The sequence below is a fragment of the Macaca nemestrina genome, chromosome 18 (genome assembly GCF_043159975.1).
Source record: "Macaca nemestrina isolate mMacNem1 chromosome 18, mMacNem.hap1, whole genome shotgun sequence".
Classification (NCBI taxonomy): Eukaryota; Metazoa; Chordata; class Mammalia; order Primates; family Cercopithecidae; genus Macaca; species Macaca nemestrina.
In genome coordinates, this window is record NC_092142.1 from 82,259,987 (window position 1) to 82,280,982 (window position 20,996).

At 42.1% G+C, this 20,996-nt stretch overlaps 1 protein-coding gene across 2 annotated transcripts in view; it reads left to right on the forward strand.

Moving 5' to 3' along the window:
• The window catches only part of LOC105496758 (cadherin 13), a 1,175,273-nt gene that overhangs the window by 711,385 nt on the left and 442,892 nt on the right, over positions 1-20,996 (forward strand). For both annotated transcript variants that reach the window (XM_071085018.1, XM_071085017.1), the window contains one exon: positions 6,596-6,740. In XM_071085018.1, the coding sequence (XP_070941119.1) occupies positions 6,596-6,740 (145 nt within the window). The remainder of the gene's footprint in view (positions 1-6,595; positions 6,741-20,996) is intronic.

The following is a 20,996-nucleotide window of genomic DNA, read 5'->3' on the forward strand; positions in this document are numbered from 1 at the left end:
GGGGGAGCTTTTGAACCAGGATGAGCCAGGAAAAGGAATTTCACAAGGTAATGTTATCAGTTCAGACAGGAACAGGCCATGTTCATTTCTTTTGTGGTGGAATGTCATCAGTTAAGGCAGGAACCGGCCATCTGGATGTGTACGTGCAGGTCACAGGGGATATGATGGCTTCGCTTCGGCTCAGAGGCCTGACATAGGCCTTGGGTCCAGGCTTCGGGATTTGCTAATAAGCTCCTGTCCTCATGGGGCCAGACAGAGAGATAGATGTAGATTGAATTATCACACCAATAGGTAATAACATACGGGAAGTGTTACAAAGGAAGGAGGCTGATGCCATGGGAATGTAAGCCAGGGACACTCTAGCTGTTCTGGAGGAGTCAGGGAGGATCTTCTTGATATTTGGGCCGAGATCTGAAGGATGAATAGCGACAGCAGCAAGGAAGCGTAGGTAGGAAACCCATGCTTGGTAGGAGGGTTGTATGTAAAAATACCTGCGGGAAAGAATGTGATGAGTTGGAAGAACTAAAAAAAGATGAGTGTAATTGGATAACAAGGAACAAGAGGGATTCCTTGTAACATGAAATGAGTTTGAGGAAGTGGACTGGAGCCAGATTATAGAAAGACTTGTCAAAGCAAAGACATTTGCTGTTTTTCCTAAGAGTGATGAGAAACCATTGCAAGGTATCCAATATAGGGTGACATAAATAAATAAAAATTGACAAAGACACCCTGGAAGCCCTGTAGAAAACAGACTGTGGCAGGCAGTCATGGCTGGGCAGGAAGACCCACAGGGTGCCTTGCACAGCAGCCCTGGTGAGAAGTGATAGCATCTAATCTCAACGAGTGTTGAGGGGGATGGAGAGAAGAGGGGACATTCAGGAAGAGAAACAATGATGTGGGCAGGATGTGTTGATGGAGTGGCTGGGGATAGAAGAGAAGGTTTCATCTGAGGAAGAGAATGACTTGTGAGTTTCTTCTTCCTTGATCCCTGGGAGAGGGGTCATCCTCTGGACAATATTTAGAGCAAAATGATAAATATGCAACTATATTTATCATACTCTCTGGTTGCTCAAAAATTCTTGCCACCAGTAATGTCAATAATATTTTAATTAAGTTATTATACATGTAAAATAGTTTTGCCCTCTCCAGAAAAGGATAAAGCTGGGCCTCTAAAAACTGGGGAGTAATATTTGGGTTCAGACTCGGTACCAGCTTTGTATCAGACAGTTTCGTGTGTTATTTTACTTAATCTGCACCAAGATACTACAAAGTCACCATGCTAGGCTCTTATTAATAACACAAAAACCAGGATATGGAAAGGTGCATGGCCTGCTCAGAGCCTGGACTGGGTGTGTCAGCAAGATTCAATATCAGGTCTCCTGAATCCGGGTCCAGTGCTCTTTCCACAGCTGCTTAAAGCCCTCCACTCAGGCTTTCACAGATGTCCCCCACCTCCAGCAATTCTCCCCTCCACCTCTCCCACCAGTGCTGGTAGCATCTGGATCTCCCTCCCATGATCAGCCAAGCTTTCCTAAGTGTGGGCAGGAAACCACTAGCACCAGAATCTCTCAAAGTGCTGGTTTAAACATAAATTCCTAAAGAATCTAACTTTTTACCCACGGGCCCCCTAATGATAAAGCTGAATGAGTTACTCCCCGCTGGGATATTTCGTCTCAATGGAGGAAAACAATTCTGTTGTGGGCCAAAAATCACACCACGGCTAAGGAAATGCAAGGCCCCCCAACACTCATTACCATCCTCTGTGAGCTTTCCCATCTCTGGGACCTCCCCATTTTACTTGGTTTTCTGCAATGTTTCAATTTTCAATTAGTAACCAATTCCCTTCTACCTGTTTTGTATTTGACAGCTTCTCAAGAAGTGATCAGGCAAAATAGGATTTTTAAGCATTCAGCATCCACAGTTGAAGATTAGAAGGAGATTGGAAAAAATTGATGTTTGTGGGAAATGTATGTGTATGTGTATATTTGTATGTGTATATTTGTACGTGTGTGCTGTGTCTGTGGTATGTGTATATATGTCTGCCTGCATCTGAGTGTGTGTGTGTGTGTGCGCGCGTGCACACGTGCACATGCTTCTCCAGATAGACCTACAGACAACATCTATCTTCCTGGCCTGTGTACTTGGGGGTGATGAATGAGTCCAACAGCCACATAGTGAAATTCCTAGCAGGTGGCAAGACTCAGCCTCCTATTTGGAGCTTATTTATTTTCCTATAGCTGAACCTGGGAATACAGTTCCCAAATTTCACAAGACCCTTGGATTTCCATCTCCAAACCCTGTGTCTCAGTACAACGTCACTCAAACAGTAATGTGCACTAGAATTCTCTAGAAACAGTGTTAAAATGGACGGGTTTCCTAAGTAGGTTCTAGGCAGGACTGAGGAGCCTGTATTTCTAACCAGCTCCTGGGGGATGTCAATGCTGTTAGTACCTTTGAATAGCAAGGTACTAGAACACACAGCACAGACATTGGCCAGACATGTCATTGCTCGGAGTTCGGGCTACCTCCTATGGAATTAGTTATTAAATCCTGCGACGTTGGACAACTGTTTCTAGCTGTCGTTTATTGATTGCCCCTCTCATCTGGTTCCACAGCGGACGTTTTTTTGTTTATATCACACCTTCTTATTCCCATGCAGGTTAACGATTGAATCCAATAATAGAAATCCTCTTGTCTGAGGGGGTGGTCTCGAAGTAGGCAGTGAGGGGGCTGGATGGTTTCCATTTCCTTTGAGCAAGTATTTCATTGCCTTCTGCCCTGGCTACCTATTTGTTTTTCTCACAGTAAGTTTCTACCAAGTGGCATCTTACTTCCAACATAAAGAACAAGCATCAGAATGCCTGTCTTTGAATGCATATGAGCTTGTTTTGTTTTTAGAACCCAAACATAGCCACTTGAATCTATCATGTAATTCAAAGGAAACAAGCATTGTTCCAGTCTTTTCAAACTAAGGATTTGTGTGCTTTGGGTATTTCAATTAGGAAGAAAGAAGGCAGGCAAGAACGTAATTGAACATTTATTCTCTGATACTGGAGGACGCGCTGGAATTTAAGAGCCTGACTTCAGAAAGTTTGGCATTTGCTAACTGCGGGTCTGACCTTCATATGAGAACAGTGATGAAAACTCATAGGAATGTCAGATTTTGTTATGGTATGTGATTGGGTGGATAAGGCTGTATTTACTAACAACTTCCTCATGCATACGCATGTGCTTAATTTTCATCCACGTCATTAATAAGATGATTTTAAAACTACATGAACCTCTATGTAAAACACAAACGTTTCCTATTATATATTTTATTCAGTCTATTATGTTTTCCTCTGTTGGGAAAAAGCATGATATACTTCTTTCTCATCTCTGCCTTCCCAGGGACGCATAGGAAGAAAATGTCTTCATTCTTCACTTGGTTTAGATTTTTTTACGCAAAAAATCTTGTATGGATGTAAGCCTTAACCTACTCCATTTGGAGTTGAGCAGAGCCCTAATTATTTGACTTGATCTTATACCATTTCCTACTCTCAAATTAGTTCCAAGATCATTCTTTCCTCAAAGTCTGCTATTGCTATTCCTGCTGTCTAGAAATCATTTTCCATGTATTTTTGTATGGCTATCTCTTTCCACTTTCTTGTCATTCAAGCCTCAGCTGAAACATTCCCTCAGCAATAAGGTTTTCTCCACCATTTATCTCGAATAGGTGCCCCCTGCCCTCCCACCACCCCCCACCACACATACACTTTTTCAATCATACTCTACACAGTGACGGAAATGTTCTACATCCATGTTGTCTAATATGGTAGCTACTACCCACATGTGACTATTGAGCACTGAAAACTTTCCTAGTTCGACTGGAGTACTGAGTTTTTTTCATTTTAATAAATATAAATTGCAATAGCCACATGCCGCTAGCAGCTACAGTATTTGATAGTGAAGCTTTCGTACTCAAACCTATCTCATGTCCTTCAAAGGCCTCATCTGTGACTGAAATTACCTTGTTCATATCTTTTTCTCTTGTTTATTGTCAGTCTCTCCATGCTAGGGTATCTTTCCTGATAACCACTGGATACCAGGGTGTTCAGCATGATGGCTAACATGTACTGGGTCCTCAAATAATTCGTATTAAATTAACTTTAAGAAAATCCCACTTAACAGCACTTCACTGTTTTTAGAGAGCATTCCAAAGGTCTTGGCTTCTGTTGATATTATTGTCCTTTGAAAAGTCTGAGAGTCAAACTCTGAATAGTTTTGTATCATAAAATACCATTGGATTGTCTGTTTGCAAAATTGGTTTTCTGAGATTCGGCTCCACATTTTGCATTCATCCTAATCAATGGTGTCTCCTTAGTTTCTGCCTTTCTTTCTATTGTGTTAAGATGGATCTGTTGTCTGCCCTTCCCAGTTTCAGCATATTTGAATATTTGGCAAATGTGAATTCTGATTATCTATCCTACTTGTAACTTGTGATACTGGCCAAGTCTTATAGAATGTAGAATTTTAGGATTCAGATCCAAGATGTTTGTTTGGGCACAGTGGGTTTTTTTTTGTTTTGTTTTTTTTGTTTTGTTCTGTTTTTTCGGTTGAGTTAAAGTCAAGTCCTTGGCTATTTTGGGAAGATGAAAAACCAAACCTATGTTATTACATAAAATTGCCCCAAAGCTTTATTTTGATTGATTTCCTTTGTTAGCAGTATTCTCATAATAGCTTTTAAAAAACCATAAAAGTATAAGATTTCACTCTCTGTAAGATCTCCTTTGTGTGCAGATATTAGGAGGCTCTGTTCACTTAATTTTTTCTTATTATTTGCATTATTTTATTTGCCCCAGAAATCAAGTGTGTATGTCTGTGTGTGAACTTGCTAGTAAAAGGATGAAGTAATGTTAAAAAAAAAAAAAAGAAAGAAAGAAAGAAAGAAAAAAATTATCTACGCACACATACCTGGTTTCGTTTTGCTCACTGCCTTCAAATTCTGTTCATATTTGTATGTCATATATGCATGATGCACATGTTATTTTGTGTATTTTTACTCAATATTCTAAGTCGATCAGTAAAGTTTAAAAATTATTGTATTGTAACATGTTGTGACACATTCATTCATTCAACTAGTTTGCTTCTACTGGACATTCAGGTGGACGCCAGTGTGATTTTATTATGAGAAATAACAATGCAGTGAATCGTTCCTGCAAACTTATATAGGATCAGGAGTGGTATAAAAATAGTACAAAGTATGAGTCTTTCATGGTTTCTGTTGAATTTTGCCATGCTTTTGAAAAGGATTATACTGGTTTACAATACCATCAGGTGGGATGTGACTGTACTGATTTATAACAAGAATGTTTGTCTTTCATTTTTCTAATTTGGGCTCGTTTTTGACAATGGTATCGATAATTGTAGCAACAATAGCAGCAGTTAATATTCTTGAGATATGTGACAGACCCTATATTAAATGCTTTAGAAATATTGTTTATAGTGGTTAAAAATGTGAGATCTGCAGGCAGACTTCCCAAGATCAAATCCGGACTCCACCATTTATCTCCTATTTGCTGTCATTCTGTCCTCTGTAAAAGGATCCAAAGGGTTATTATGATAATCAAGTGAGATAATTTAGTATAGAACCAAAGGAAGCACTGGATAAGTGTTTGTTATTATTCATAATAATGGGTGTTTTTTTAACCCCATTTACAGATGAGAAAACTGAGATCCAGTGTCTTGCTCAAAGTCACACAGATAGGGATGAGTTGTACTAGGATTCCAAATGCAGAGGCCCTTTTCTGACCAAAATACTCCTGTGCAGGAACCACCACTTATATCCAAGAAGAAGTATTACTCTTATCACTGAGTTAAATCAAGGTTGAATTAAGCACAGAAAATGTGCATGTAAGGTCCCTGTGATTCACTGGAAATCCCATGGCATAATTCTTTGTTTCCAAGACAAACAAAATCCTGTTTTTTTTTATGCTGCCTTCTTCATTGAGATCTGAAAGTGGTTCCCTGTAGAAGTGATTCATGGTCTTGTGAAATCCTCTGAGATTGTAAAGAGCCTGGTAGGCAGGAATCCCAAGATCTCATTCAGGCCCCTGCAAATTCTGAGTTCCTAGCTTTCCTGAGGAAAGCCCCCTATAAATACTGACTGATTTTCTCCTAAGAGATTGCCATAAACACTTTTGGTTACCTCTTAATGTACTTGGTTCATAACTGCTTAGTCAATCATTTTTATTAGCATAACATTCTTTTTAAGCATAATGATATTGGGAGAACAGAAATGATATAAGCATAATTTCTTGGCTATGACTGTTTATGTTTTGGGGGTTTTTGTTTGTTTGTTTTAACTTTCTTTGCAGATTTGATGAATTAATTGTAAATTTCCCAAGGGGGATCTAAAGTGAACTGATCTTTGCCTTTTATTCTGGAATGTTTCATTTCTATTCTAGTCCCAGTGACTATCCATTGAGACCAAAGTTTCAATATTGCCAAGGGCTCATAAAATTGCTGATATAACCTACTTTCTCTAGAGAATCTTATTTCAATTTTCATAATGAATTAATATCTTCTTTCTCCCCCAATCTCTTTGCTCAAATAGCTATTTGTGGAGACCACTGATGTCAATGGCAAAACTCTTGAGGGGCCGGTGCCTCTGGAAGTCATTGTGATTGATCAGAATGACAACCGACCGATCTTTCGGGAAGGTCCCTACATTGGCCACGTCATGGAAGGGTCACCCACAGGTATGTCACGTTGACTTACCTTTAGCATAATGGCTTGGAGAGAGGCACACGATGATCTTTGTGGATTCTAGGGACTGTCTTATGGCTGTTCGAACTTGTCAGCTTGTATCCACATTGACTTATTACTTCCCTGCATGGAAGCCAGGTTGGAAAGCTAAAGTGCAAAGCTTGACCAAGGTGTTGCAAGTTATGAAAATCTCTTTCATTGTCTCTGAAGATGATCCTCCAAGGATGACTGCCATCTAAGTCTCTAAGGCATGGCTAATGTTGGGCACCATGTAAATATCCAGCTTACCTTTTGGTCCAAGGTCCAAGGTCCAAGGCTAAACTTTGTGCTATAGCAAGGCTTTGATGAGAATTGGGTCCTCATTACAAACTCCTCAGTTATTTCTTTTCATAGTGGCCTTTTAATAAGAACTATTTTAGTAAAATAGGTAGGACTTTTTCCCTTCCCTTAGAAGATGTGCATGAAGAGAGCTTTTGTCTTCAGAGGACCAAAAGGAAGATGTTTGATATCTGTCTCCGGAAATGCATGTGCCTACTGTTATAGAAGTCACTCAAGGTTACTATAGAGCTCCTGCTATCTTTTCCCATGTTTATCCTTTCTATCAGGGATGGTTTTAGAATTTAGAGCTTCCTTTTTTGGCCCAATACATATTAATTAAAGTATGCCATAGCCAGCAGCTGAAGTCACTCCTGAGTATAATACTTGAGAAAGTGAAAGAATAAAACAGAAAAATTCCTCTTCAGCTGGACTTTGATTTTCATCTTTAAAATACACTTGAGTGAAAAAAAAAAACACCATATTAAGAGTGTCGTGTTGCTGTTCCTAGATTATGCCCAAATAAGTAAAATAGTGATTCATCAGACCAGACAGGAGATGAGAGCTACTTTTACTATTTTTCCCCCTTTGCTGAATTGATGGGATCTATCAATGACATGTAGATACATGAAACTCTGGAAATGTTACCATGGTAACCTTCCCAGACAACCAGGTGAATAATTGTATGCAAGATGCCTAAAACCTCCCGTCAGCTTCAAGGAGCTGGGTCTTCATGTGCTGCATCAGATCCCCCAAGGGCAAGATCGACCCTCTTCCTTCCCAGCTTTAAATACACTCTAGAAATGAGAGTGAATGCATTGCGTGTGTGCCAGAGGGTGTTTGAGGGGAGTGTTGGAGCCAGAGGAGCAATGACAGGTCTAGAGAGAAGGAGAGAGGGCAGGTGAAGGGAGGTCAGGTCATTTTAGGGCAGACAGTCCACGTGGCCCCTCTCTGTGAGCTGCTTTTGATGGAGAGATGGCTTCTGGTGAGAAACACCCTGGAATTTGGATTTGATGTTTACAGAAATCTTCTTAAACAAGCTGATGTGCAGAACACGTTAGGAGAACCAATGAGGAAAGCGATTAAAGAGGCCAAAGTTTGAGCAGAACAGAAAAATGATTCCCAGTTGCTATCTGTGGTACCCGGGCCCTGTGAGTGAGTGACTAGAATTCAGATGGGCTGGAAAAGTGTTCTAAATGTAAATGACAGTGCTTACATTTGGTATGGCTGTGAGCTCGCACATGTCTTTGTATATTATGTGTGTATATGATTAGATGGTGTCCAATTTTCCTCCCACTGTGCCTGTCCTTAAAGTTTAGAAAAGAATTTTAGATTTTATTGCTGTATATACATGTAATATTTTTTGAAGGAAGATAGAGTTCTTTATGCACATTGAGTTTCTTAAATCACAGAGTTATTCAGTTAGGGACAGACAGTTCTCCTGCAAAACATAAACCACCTCAAATATCTATTTATGATTGGTATTATCCTGTAAAAATACATAAAGACTCAGGTGTCTGTATGGATTCATTGTTTTCTTTTTCAGCACCCTCTGGGTTGGACTGTAGAGCTTGAACTGAAATAGAATCAGTCAGATTTGGGATCCAGAATGTGGAAATGTTGCAAACAACTTTCAAATAAAAAGTCACTTAGATTACTTAGCATCCTGTAAGAGAGTTGCAGGCAAGATGGCCCCATGAGGCCAGTGGGGATCTGAGGAAGAAGACAGTATCCTCTTTCCAACCTCTTCTTCAATTTAAATTGCTTACAAGTAATGACAAACCCTAACTGGCTATAAAAATGATCGCCTCTTTTATTTCCATCATGCTCTGCTCTTCTGTGGCTCGTAGAATCCCATGTGTTGTAGAAATTATTTGACACCCTCTGGGGTTGGGAGTGGTGGTGGGGGTAGGGATGGGGTTTGGGATGGGAATGGGGGTGGGGGTTGGGGTGGGACTTGGGGTGGGGCTTGGGGGTTGGGGTGGGGGGCTGACTCTGGAAAGAGGTCCATGACTTTTCCATGCTCTCGCAAATAAAAGATGGGAGTCAGTGCTTGGGAGCCAGCCTGCATAACCTACCTTCAGATCATGTGCTCTTTCAACTGTCCCACCGAATTCATGGTGAAAACAGCCACCGGGTATCATACACTGAGTCAAGCACTTACTGTGTGCCAGCAGCCATATATGTACAACATAATTGCATCCATGATCCCACTTCCTGCCCTGAGGGGTAGATACCATATCCCTGTCTTACAGATGAGAAAACTGAATGTCAAAGAGGCTCAGGAACTTGCCAAAGTTACCTGGCTGGGGAAAACACACAATTAGCGTCTATGTCTCCAGCTTCAAAATTTGGTGAATGGTTGCTTATTTAGCTGGTAAGAGGCTGCCACATGTGCCTCAATTCTCGCAAATTCTGGCCACATCTGCACTGGCATCCTACTCAAAAGACTAGTCCAGGTCTGTCTACAATAGGCCACATTTGTTCCGGGGCCTTGTGTGAGTTACAAGAAACCCAAGAGCCAGCTGGGTGTGGTGGCTCACACCTGTAATCACAGCACTTTGGGAGGCGGAGGTGTGTGGATCATGAGGTCAGGAGTTGGAGACCAGCCGGGACAACATGGTGAAACCCCATTGCTACTAAAAATACAAAAATTAGCCGGATGCGGTGGTGGGCGCCTGTAATCCCTGCTACTCGGGAGGCTGAGGCAGCAGAATCACTGGAACCCAGGAGGTGAAAGTTGCAGTGAGCCAAGATCGCACCACTGCACTCCAGCCTGGGTGACAGAGAAAGAAGACTCCACCTAGGAAAAAAAACCCAGACCCGTTGGGTCTGCTCTCTCGTTTCCATGTTTTACACCACAGACTCTGCAGGCCCAGCTTGTGCAGTTCTATCAGATGAACTGATTTAGGTCCTGACAGAAAATGACTAGTTCTTCTGATGAAATAGCCAGGCCCATTGAATCACATCTAGGGTTCAACAGGGTTAAATGTTGAGGCCCTTGTCATCACTCACATCACTTTTTTCTGAGCCCACATAACCAAAGAAAGCTTCATGGGGCGCAGCCCTTGTGGCCTCACACAGCCCAGCGAACAGAAGGGTCCCATGCTCAGAAGGGCCTGGGGCTTGGTTTAATGTTTTGCTGTCACCATCTTGAAATTCTTAATAATCATTGAACAAGGTGTCTGCACTGAGTTCCACAAATTATGTGGCTGTTCCTGCTCACAGCATTGTAGCCTAGAGCTGTGTTTGACGCTCAGCTCAGCTATTTAACACAGTGAGACCTAGAAGTTACTGAAACTTCTAGAAGCCTCTGCAAATGAGGATAGAATATAACAGCACCTACCTTAGAGAAGCATTATGTGAGGATTCAGTCAGACAACGTGCTTCACCCAGTGCTTAGGGAATAATAAATGTATAAGGAATGCCTCTGTATCGTTAACACTGCAATTATTATTTTTACTCTGGTAGTGTACCCTTTAGCAAAGGTAAAGCAAAGAGACACATGAGTCGTGTGAAGACAAATTCATCTTCCAACAAACCACGCATCATTTTCATGTCCCCATGTGTTTCAATGCCCTCAGCACCAATCTGTCACAAAGGAAGGTCACCCATATTTATCTGTATGTGCAGACAGGAGACGATTCCAGTTGCTCGGCGCTAGACTCCAGGGTATTGTTTTGGTGAATCATTCCTGGATGAAGGAAGATCAACAGAAAATAATGGTCTTTGACTTTGCAGATCATGAGTTGCTCCTTTCGCAGAGTCACAGGCATTGATATATGAGGCCCAAGCCAAGGCTCTGACTGCTCCGTGGGGGCAACCAGATGTCTGTGTGAGTCTGGTGTTTTCTGATGCCCAAGGTACGCTGTTTATGAGTAGGTGTTCATGAGTAGGGTGTAGAGGGTGAGAACTCTTGAAATTCCTAGAGGGCGCTAATTCCAAGACCCGATCATGTCTTGTTGGCATCAATTCGTGGGTGTTTTGCCCTCCAGTGTTTTCCTGGGCACCTTTGAGAAGGGCTGCCCATGAGGAATGGCATCTCAGGCTCCCGCAGAAGCAGGCTCTGAGATGAAGATTGAGGTCTGTGGTTTACCTGAGAGGTACAGGGTATGGATACCAGGTAAGGTGAGGTATAGAAAAGAAAGTCAGACAACTTGAGGTGCATTATTATTATAATTTTTGAGACAGAGTTTTGCTTTTATTGGCCAGGCTGGAGTGCAATGGTATGATCTCCGCTCACTGCAACCTCTGCCTCCTGGGTTCAAGCAATTCTCCTGCCTCAGCCTTCCAAGTAACTGGGATTACAGACACTTGCCACCACACCCAGCTAATTTTTGTATTTTTAGTAGAGATGGGGTTTCACCACATTGGCCAGGCTGGTCTTGAACTCCTGACTTCAGGTTATCTGCCCATCTTGGCCTCCCATAGTGCTGGGATTACAGGTGTGAGTCACTGCGCCCAGCCCTTGAGGTGCATTATTAAACCAGCTCCTGGAGTGGGCAACTGCAGCTTTATCCTTTTGGGGGAGCTCTAGGAACTGACATTAAACACACACGTTAGAGTTATCTCAGCTGAGGGGCAGATAGCTGGGTTGTCTTCTCCCCCAAGCCTGATGATGAGACACTGGTTCAAAGCTGTCCCCAAGGGGGGCTTTAATTTCCAGGCACTTGCAGCCAGCTGTGCACAAGGACAACCTGGGATCCATCAGCTCGAATATCCTGTCCTCTTGAGGCCTTGGCCTTCCAACAAGTTCAGGAGCTGGCTGTAGGTTGTGTTCTCCCTCTGGCTTTTAGCCACCCCAAATGGCAGCCAGGGCAGCTGGGAGAATGGCAGCCCCCACCCTGGACGGGTGGGGCAGCTTTGAGAAAGATAGGTGGTGAGATCTCATGGAAGGAAAGAATTAGCTCCCAAACTGCATGACTGAGAAAGACGAATGTGGCGTTTACCTAGAGGTGCACGTTCTGAGTCCTGAAAGAGGCACATTGCTTAGGCATGTCTGATCCTTCTGCTTGAGGCTGTTGAAGACAAGCAGAGATTAGCAGTTACATCCTCATTGTCTAACTTCTGAAAGCCCAGCCACTTTCCCTCCCTCGCTTTCCTGTCTAAGTCCCTTTATTTATTTTTTTTCCATCCATTATGCTTATCAAGCGTCTACTCTGTGCTGGCACTATTCTAAGCTCTGAATGTGCAACACTGGACCTGACAGGTGCCGCTTGTTCCCTCCTGGTATTCATAGCTGAGGAGGGAGGACAGCAACGAATAAATAAGAAAGAAAACTGCGGCAAGTGCTACAACATAGCTGTACAGGATGCTCATCTCAGGAGGGGCCAAACCTAGTCTTGTAGTGAGAAGAGGCCACTCTGAAGAGATGATGTACGGAGTTTTTGTCTTTTATTTTTCCTCCAGGATCCACCTGAGCTCCTTTTCAAGACACAGTTCCTTTAATTTTTAAACACGTCCAGCCATTCCAGACATAAGAAAAAAACAGCCGATCAAGTGGCCTTTGGGACTAATGGCTATCCTGAGAGCTCAGCTTTGCTTGGAAGTTGCTATTTTCCAAAACAGCTTGAGCTAAATAAAGATGGCTAGGATAGTTGATGTTTGACACCTAGCTCAGCAGACAGTCTTCAGGTTGTTGCTATGGCCTGGTAATAAAGTCCCTTTTCTGGTTACCTTTTTACTTGTTGCAGTAACTGTGATGAGGCTTTTCAACCCACTGAGTGTTAAGCTTTCTTTTGCTGGTATTTTCAGACTTTCACGCTGTAGGCTCCTCCATTCTCAACTGCCCCAACCAATCCTGTGTGTTTTTGGAATATCAGGCATGTGGCTATTTCATTTTTTTTTTCTTAGGTAGATATATTTTTTTAAAAATAAAGCAATTCTCTTCAAGAAGAGAAAAGAAACTTTTAAGAAAATGCAATCTCTCCCCAATCCCACCATCCAGAGATAACCACAGTTGACGTTTTAGTGAGCACAGTTCTGGGGTTCTCTCCTGGCATCTCTACAGAGAGAGATGCAGGTGCACAGTTTTACAGATGGGAGCTTTATGTGCTTTTCTGTAAATCTCCTTCTTCACTCCTCAGTGTCCTATGGACATTTTTGTAATTCAGTAAACATCAAGTTACATCATTGTTTTAAACAGCTAGAGTCTGGATCTACCATTGTCTACTTAACCAATTTCCTGTTGACTTAAGTTGTTTTCACTTTTCTACACTTCCATCAATTCTGCAGAGGAGAGCTCATCTCTTCCCATGTTTGTGACAATTTCTTTAGGATACGTTTATATGAGTAGGATTAATGGGATGGTGGATATGCCTCATTATGTTTTAATCCCTATTCAGGTGATGCTTCTAATCAGAGGATTTTAGTCTGTATCTTGGCTAAGCTTGTTCATGCAGCAGGATACAATAGTCTTTCTTTTCACACATGAACACACTGATGGATATTTTTGTTTGTTTCTCCAGATGACACTCAGTATCTACAAGTTTTTGTGGTCATTTCACTAGCTGTTTTGTAGATTGTGGATGGTCTTGCTATGGAATCCTCACTGGGTATTGTGGTGGAGGCAGAGGAATGCAGTGGTTGAGACTGGCCCCTTTCCTCAGGTCATCACTGGAATTTTAGGCAAGGAGCAGTGCCCAGGGATGGTATCATTAACATGCTGCAGAGCCCTTGCCACTGGAGGAGACAGCACTTGAGTTATGGTACACTTCACTCCAGTACAGGTGATCATAAAACAAATTTTATGAAAGAGTTGCATAATCCAATCAGAGACCATTTCCCAAAGGGAAAATTCAGAACTAAATGGTATGGAAAGTATTATCTGAACTTCACTAGCTATTGACTCCACCTAGTCATTCAAGAGAAAAGGGAATGCTTGTACACTGTTAGTGGAAATGTAAACTAATACAACCGTATGGAAAGTATGGATAGTTCTCAAAAAAACTAAAAATAGAACTACCATTTAATCCTGCAATCCTTCTGCTGGGTGTCTACACAAAGGAAAAAAAGCCACTGTATCAAAAAGACACCTGCCCTCATGGTTATCGCCACATATATTTATCACCACACCATACGTACATACACACACACGGTGGAATACTATTCAGCCATATAAAAGTATAAAATCATGGCTTTGGCAACAATGTGAATGGAACTGGAGGCTATTGTCTTAGGTGAAATAGCTCAGAAAGTCAAATACTGCATGCTGTCACTTATAAGTCAGAGCTAAATCATGTGTACACATGGACATAGAGTATGGAATAATAGACGTGGAATAATAGACATTGGAGACTCAGAAGGGTGGAAGCCTGGCAAGGGTGTAAGCTGTGAGAAATTACTTAATGAGTACAATGTATGTTACTCGGGTGATAGTTACACTAAAAGCCAAGAGTTCACCACTGTGCAACATATCTGTGTAACACAACTGCACTTGTACCCATTAAATGTATACAAATTAAAAAAAAAAAAAGGAATCTTTTCCAAGTTGCTCCTACCTATGTCTGAAGGTCCTCTGGTGATATCTCACACCGGCTCAGAACTAAGGCCGTTGGCTCCCTTGTCGTAGCCATTAGGATTTCCCTCCTCCGTATCTCAGGCCCACCCTAATGGGCACCATTGCACGTATGAGAACTCTTGGCTGCTGGCTCACGGGAGCTGGATACCAAAGCGTCTGCTGGGACAGGAGAGAAGGCCTGAACCCCTTTATTCTGGTAGAAGAGTATCTAACCAACCAACAGAATGTGGATAACTATGAAGACAACTCATCATTTTTACTCATAGCTCACTCCTCCTAAATTCATGCATGCATCTCTGGGGCTGGAGATCAATTCCAGATGGATAACCCATTGTCTCCTGAAACACTCTCCTCTTTAACCATGAAGTCTTATGCCTGGACTAGCCTCTGCATCTGCCTCTCCTCTGCTCATCACCCGTGCTCATATCATTCACGTTAGACCTTTGTATTCTGGGTGAACTGGGGAGATGTGGCCCTTGGGTTCACTTTGTTTACTTGTAAAAATAAATGCTTGATAGCCCTGCCCACTAATTTTTTCAATATATTTTAGGCCCAGGCTGGGAGCCAAGCTTCCATCACTTTATATTTGGAAGAGGGAAGGATTTGTGGCATCAAATATTTAAAAATAAAAGTAAAAATGTTAAAATTAATTGAATAACTTAACGAAAATAATAGCTTAAAGTGGCAGCAGGACAAAGGAGCATTTGTAGCTTCAGAAACGTGCTGATCATTCTGCAGTCTTTTGAAAAGATAAACCTGTCAGGAATCTCTAGCCAAAACGAAAATTGGTGATGGTTGAGCAGCTGCAAACAAAAGTGAAAAAGTCCTTGAGTTGTCCTAGCACAGAGCATGCTCACCAGCATCGCTGGATCCCATCCCTGATACCAAAGGATCCACTCTGAATAGCCCAGCAATTTTTAGCACTGCAGCTAAGTAAAACAGAGTGGCAGATCCAAATGTCATTAAACATAATTTCAGGGAAAACCTTATTTCAAATCAATTCCTCATAACCATTTCATCAGTAAATGCATTCAACAAGTATTTATTGGGCAGTTTCTATAAGTCAGATAATATTCTAGGGGCTGGGGATATAGCAATGACCAAGACCGTTTGGACCTCTATTCTTTTCTTTTCTTTTTTTTTTTTTTCTTTTTTTGAGACGGAGTCTTGCTCTGTTGCCCAGGGTAGAGTGCAGTGGCCGGATCTCAGCTCACTGCAAGCTCCGCCTCCCGGGTTCACGCCATTCTCCTGCCTCAGCCTCCCGAGTAGCTGGGACTACAGGCGCCCGCCACCTCGCCTGGCTCGTTTTTTGTGTTTTTTAGTAGAGGTGGGGTTTCACCGGGTTAGCCAGGATGGTCTCGATCTCCTGACCTCGTGATCCGCCCGTCTCGGCCTCCCAAAGCGGAACTCTATTCTTAAGACATTGCCACCTTCCTGGGGGAAGAAAGGTGCCAACAAAAATGGTTAAACCAGATAATTTAAGTTTTGGATAAAATAAAACAAGGTACATTGTTTTATTGACGTAAGGTCAAGAAAAGGCCTCTCTAAAGAGGTGATGTTGAAGCTGAGCCCAGTGAGGATAAAGGAGTCTACCATGTAAGGGCGTGGAGAAAGGACGTTCCAGACACAGGGGCCACCAAGTGCAGAGACCTGAGGCAGGAATGACCTGAGGGACGGTAGTACCAGGTGAGACAGGGAGATGGGCAAGGGCAAGATCCTTCTCAGCATGAGTCAACAAACTATGGGCCATGGGCCAAACCTGTCTCTGCCCGTTTTTTTTTTTAAATAAAGTTATTAGAATACAAACATGCCCATGCATTCATGTGTTGACTACGGCTGCTTTCGCACCGTGATGGCAGAATTGGGCAACTGGGACAGAGACTGTATATTCCGCGGAGGAAAAAGTAGGTAATACCTGATCCTCTGCAAATAAAAAGTTTGCAGACCCCTGGCTCAGAGCTCCGTAAGTTTTGATTACATTTTAAACTTAGTAGGAAACCCTTGGGTGATTTTAAGCAAGAGAGCAGTTAGATATGATTTTACTGTTGAAAAATGACTTTTGATATTCTGTGGAGAGAGAAATAGGGAAACAAGGCATTTCAATGTTCTAGGCATGAGAGGACCATGGCAGCTATGGAGATGGAGAGAAGAGATAACATAAGATTTTTGCAGCAAGTGTGTGACAAATTGGAAAATTCTAAATATTGACTCATTTTATGATGCTAGCTTATTGTGACTGATGCCATCTATATGGAATTACAATAATACTGTAAACCTTAATGGGTTTATAATTTTTCTGCAAGTGTACGTTCAGTTCCCTTTCTCAGCAACACAGTTAAAACCAGGAGAACCAAATGGTTTTCTCTTCATCCTTCAACTTCCAACATTTAGCAGAGTCCCAAGCCCGAATTACCCACCAATAAATTCCACTGGATGAACAAATGGCCCCAAAGGCCAGAAAGCCTGAATCCTGACAAACTGTTTTTTAATTTAATTTTTAAATAAATGGTTGTATTTATTGAAAATGTATTCATTCCTTCAACAAATATCTTTAGAGTACCTGCTGTATACCAGGTAAACTATTTAACGAGGATGGGGTTGGAGGGGGTTAATGCATGAAACAGAATGGAGCCTGACTCCATAGAGCTTGCAGACTAAAGAGCAAGTCAATAAATAAAGCATCACTGCTGCACAGGGGAATGTCAGTAGGCTACTGGGAGAATCTCCCTGGGATTCAGGGAGGGAGATGATGCCTGTCCAGGGTAACAAAGGAGGGGTAATCAGCTGTATACTTTTCTAGCACTATTATGTACTGGATATGGGTCCAGTTTCCACACCTACCTTTTAAAGCAGTCATCACAAACGTTTGACAATTGAGGAAACGGACACTCAGGGAGGTTAGGTGACTCCCCTGTGGTCACACAGCTGGTGGGTGATGAAGCTCAGATTGAAACTCAGACCTGTATGATTTTAATTCCTTTGCTTTTTCATTTCCTCCCCATCCACAACACCCACTGTCCTTTAAGTATTTCACCCATGATGATGTTGCAAGTAATCCCAAAGCTGCTACCTTAAATGTAAGAGAGCATTTTCTTACATGCATAGATGAGTGAGTTTATTGTCGTGTGTGTGTGTGTGTGTATGTGTGTGTGTGTAGATGAGAGAAAGAAAGAGAACACTACCAACCTTCCTTAGTCATTTTATGGTAGCCCAGCTTGCCAGGTAACTCCACACAGCCCATCCTTACTGGTGGTGACCTCAAATAAAGCTAGATTCTCCCCCTAGCGGTAGTTTGAGAGATGCTCAAGAACTCGAAGATTCATAAAGCATGCTGAGCCATTCATCAGTCAAGACAGTCTACAAATGTCAGAAAAGATTGATAATCAGCAGGGAGCTTGATAAAGCAGCTTTTACTGCAGCACCGTTGCTCTAAGACTCCGATCCCTTCGGAGAACGCAGTCTAGAGCTGCTACTTCCATTTATCTATACAAATACCTTTGAATCACTTTACCTTAATATATATACAGTAAGATTTTTTTACAGCCCTGAATAATTTATGTATAGAACCACCTCCCTTCTTAACCAAATGGAAGAGATTCAGCATGCTAAGTTCAATGGGAAGAGGGCATATAAAATCCCTTTCAAGTATATGTCTTATAAAATATAGGTCATGAATTGGGTTTTTCAGTATCAAAGAAAAAATTTTAATAGACTTACAGCTTTCTTGCTTTAATTATGGGTGCATTTAAAAAAAAAAAAAAACAAGTATAGTACCCAAAGCTATTTTATTATTCAGAAGACTGGCTCTTTTCAAAGAAGTCTCGAAAGTTTGGTTTGGGGAATTCTTGTGTTTTCTTTCTTGCTCCAGTTTTCCACTTTTCTTTAGTGTGTCACCATGTTTATCTTCTATGATCCTAGTTTCTAACAGGCTTCTAACATGGATGCCTTCCTCTTGGAGGCGGGTGAGGGGGTCATGTTCCTACAGTCAGGCTCTGTATCCTTAAAAAGGGGCCTGCTTTTCAGAGTGATGGAGGAGATTCCTGGCCTGTTCCCCTGGCCCATCAAATCCAGACTCCAGAGCTGCTTTGCCATCTGTTCCTCTCCTTCCTTCTCATTTCTGCAATTTTACCCCCTCTCTAGCTGAAGAGGTTCTATGCGAGTTGGCTCACACTAAAGTCATAGGCCAGGGCTAGAGGGGATGACTTGAATAGTAACATATGTGTATACATATACATGTGTATGTGTCTGTACATTCACATCCACACACATGAAATTAACTTCTGTCTGTGATGCACTATTCAAAACTGTCTGTGTAGGTTTTCACTAACTTTGGTAACTACATTCGATGTGGTGTAACTGGAAATGTTGACCCACGCAACTACAACTCAGGTAACCCAAGAGACTACTACTGCTGGCAGAGTCGTATTTGGTGATTTCAGACACCAAGAAGCAGTGGTCCAAGTTTGAATGATTTTGTCCCCAGGAGACACTTTGGGTTCCACACTAGGGAAGGAGAGGGTACAGCCGACATCGAGCAGGCCAAGGCCAAGGACTGCTAAACATACTTCAATGCACAGAACAGCCTCCACCACAAAGAATCATTTGGCTCAAACTGTCAGTAGTGCCAAGGTTTCTCCCTAAATGGAGAAAACGAGGAGTTTTAGTTATAAAGCCCAAATGTAAGGTTGGCAGGAGAGAGGCTACAAATTGTAGGCGTTGGTTGGTACCTTTTTATAGTGAGCTACAGGAACCCACTCCTCTAAGCAGGATCAATGGACATGGAGCTCATTTTAACAGTGAGCATTTTTTGAGTGGGAGATGTTGCCAGGTCTTCTGCTGAGGGCTTCCTGTGTGTTATTTCATGGACTTACCACAGCAGTCTAGAGGCGGATGCTATGATCATCTCCATGTCCCAGTGAGGAAACTGAAACTTCAAGAAGCTGCAAAGCAAACTGTCCAGCAGAGCAGAAGCATTTTGCTCAAAATCCATTCTGCTGTCCTTTAGTAACAGACCCCAGCGTACCTTAGTAGCAGGTGTCCGTATGAAGAAGGGTATTGCCCAGCCTCCCTTGTAGCTAAATATGGTGATGTGAGGAAGTACTCACCGATGAGCTAGAAGCAGGGATCTATGTTAGACTTCCGGGATGGATACTGAAAGGAACCAACTCACCTAGGAAGAGTACCCTGTATTCTTCTCCTACCACGTATTTATTTTGCTGTCTGGAGTAGAGATATGATGGCTAGAACTCAAGCAGCCACCTTGCCCTGTGACATGGCCTCAAGGATAGAAATCATGTGCTAGGAAGGAAGGACAAAACACAGAATAAGACCTGATTCTGTTGCCTGTGAAATGCCATGGCAGCCCTGGATTGCCTCTCTCCAGAATTATTTTACATAAGATAATTATGAACCTCTGTCTTATGTAACTCACTGTTATGTTGAGTTCTCTGTATTTGTAGCCAAATCTAATAACAGCTGAAATATGCAGCATCACTCAACCAGTAAAAATTAGAGCCCAGACTATTTGACGTTGAGGCAAGCCGTGCTTTTTAACCACTGTGCTGTGCTGCTCGAGACATAAGCCCACTTCCTCCTCTGTATGCCTTTCATGCACCAGTTTTCGTATAGTAATCAGAAAATTGAGTCTTTATTGGAACAAAAATGCTCTTTGTCTCCTCTGTTATCTTAGAGTTCCTTCCAGAAAGCATTCTAAGGCCTCTTTGACATTAGATATTTTTATTAGGTTAGGAAAAAAAAAAAAAAACCCACTGCCTTATGATGGAAACTGTCGTAGCTTAGTTATTTTGATTTCCTACTATTGCTGTAATTTCAGATCACAGTCTAGTACTAATAATCTGAAAAGATTCCAATAATGCACACCATGATGGGGCTGCCGTTTATGTCAGTGTGCTGGCTTCATGTCCACATTCCAGGGACCAGAGAGGAAAGCTTTAAAGGGCTCTAGAAGGTTCTCAGAGAATATTAATTTTTTCCTTGCCAGTGAATCAAGTTGAAGTCCATCATAAGAAAGTACCTGTGAGTTCATCAAGGAGATCGAAGGATTCTGACAAGGGTACAGCACAAGGGTTGAGATGGCTGACTCCTATCTCCAAAAGATCTGGTTTTCAGCTGTGTTTCCACTGCGATTATGAGACCTTAAACATGTTATCTTACCTCTCTGAGCTTTGAATAACTCCTTTGATTATGAGACTAATAATAGTGCCCCGAAAGAATGGCTGTGACTGTTCTATGAGCAAGTAGATATCAGGCTTTGAGCACCATGAACAACAAAATGCCGCATGGGTTACAAATACTGGCAGCCACCAATGGCTTCTTTTCAGTGGTGCTGGTTCAGGAGGGTCTTAGTGTCATCACCCAGCAGCTTACAGCAATTGGAAAGAGACCCATGGAGCTG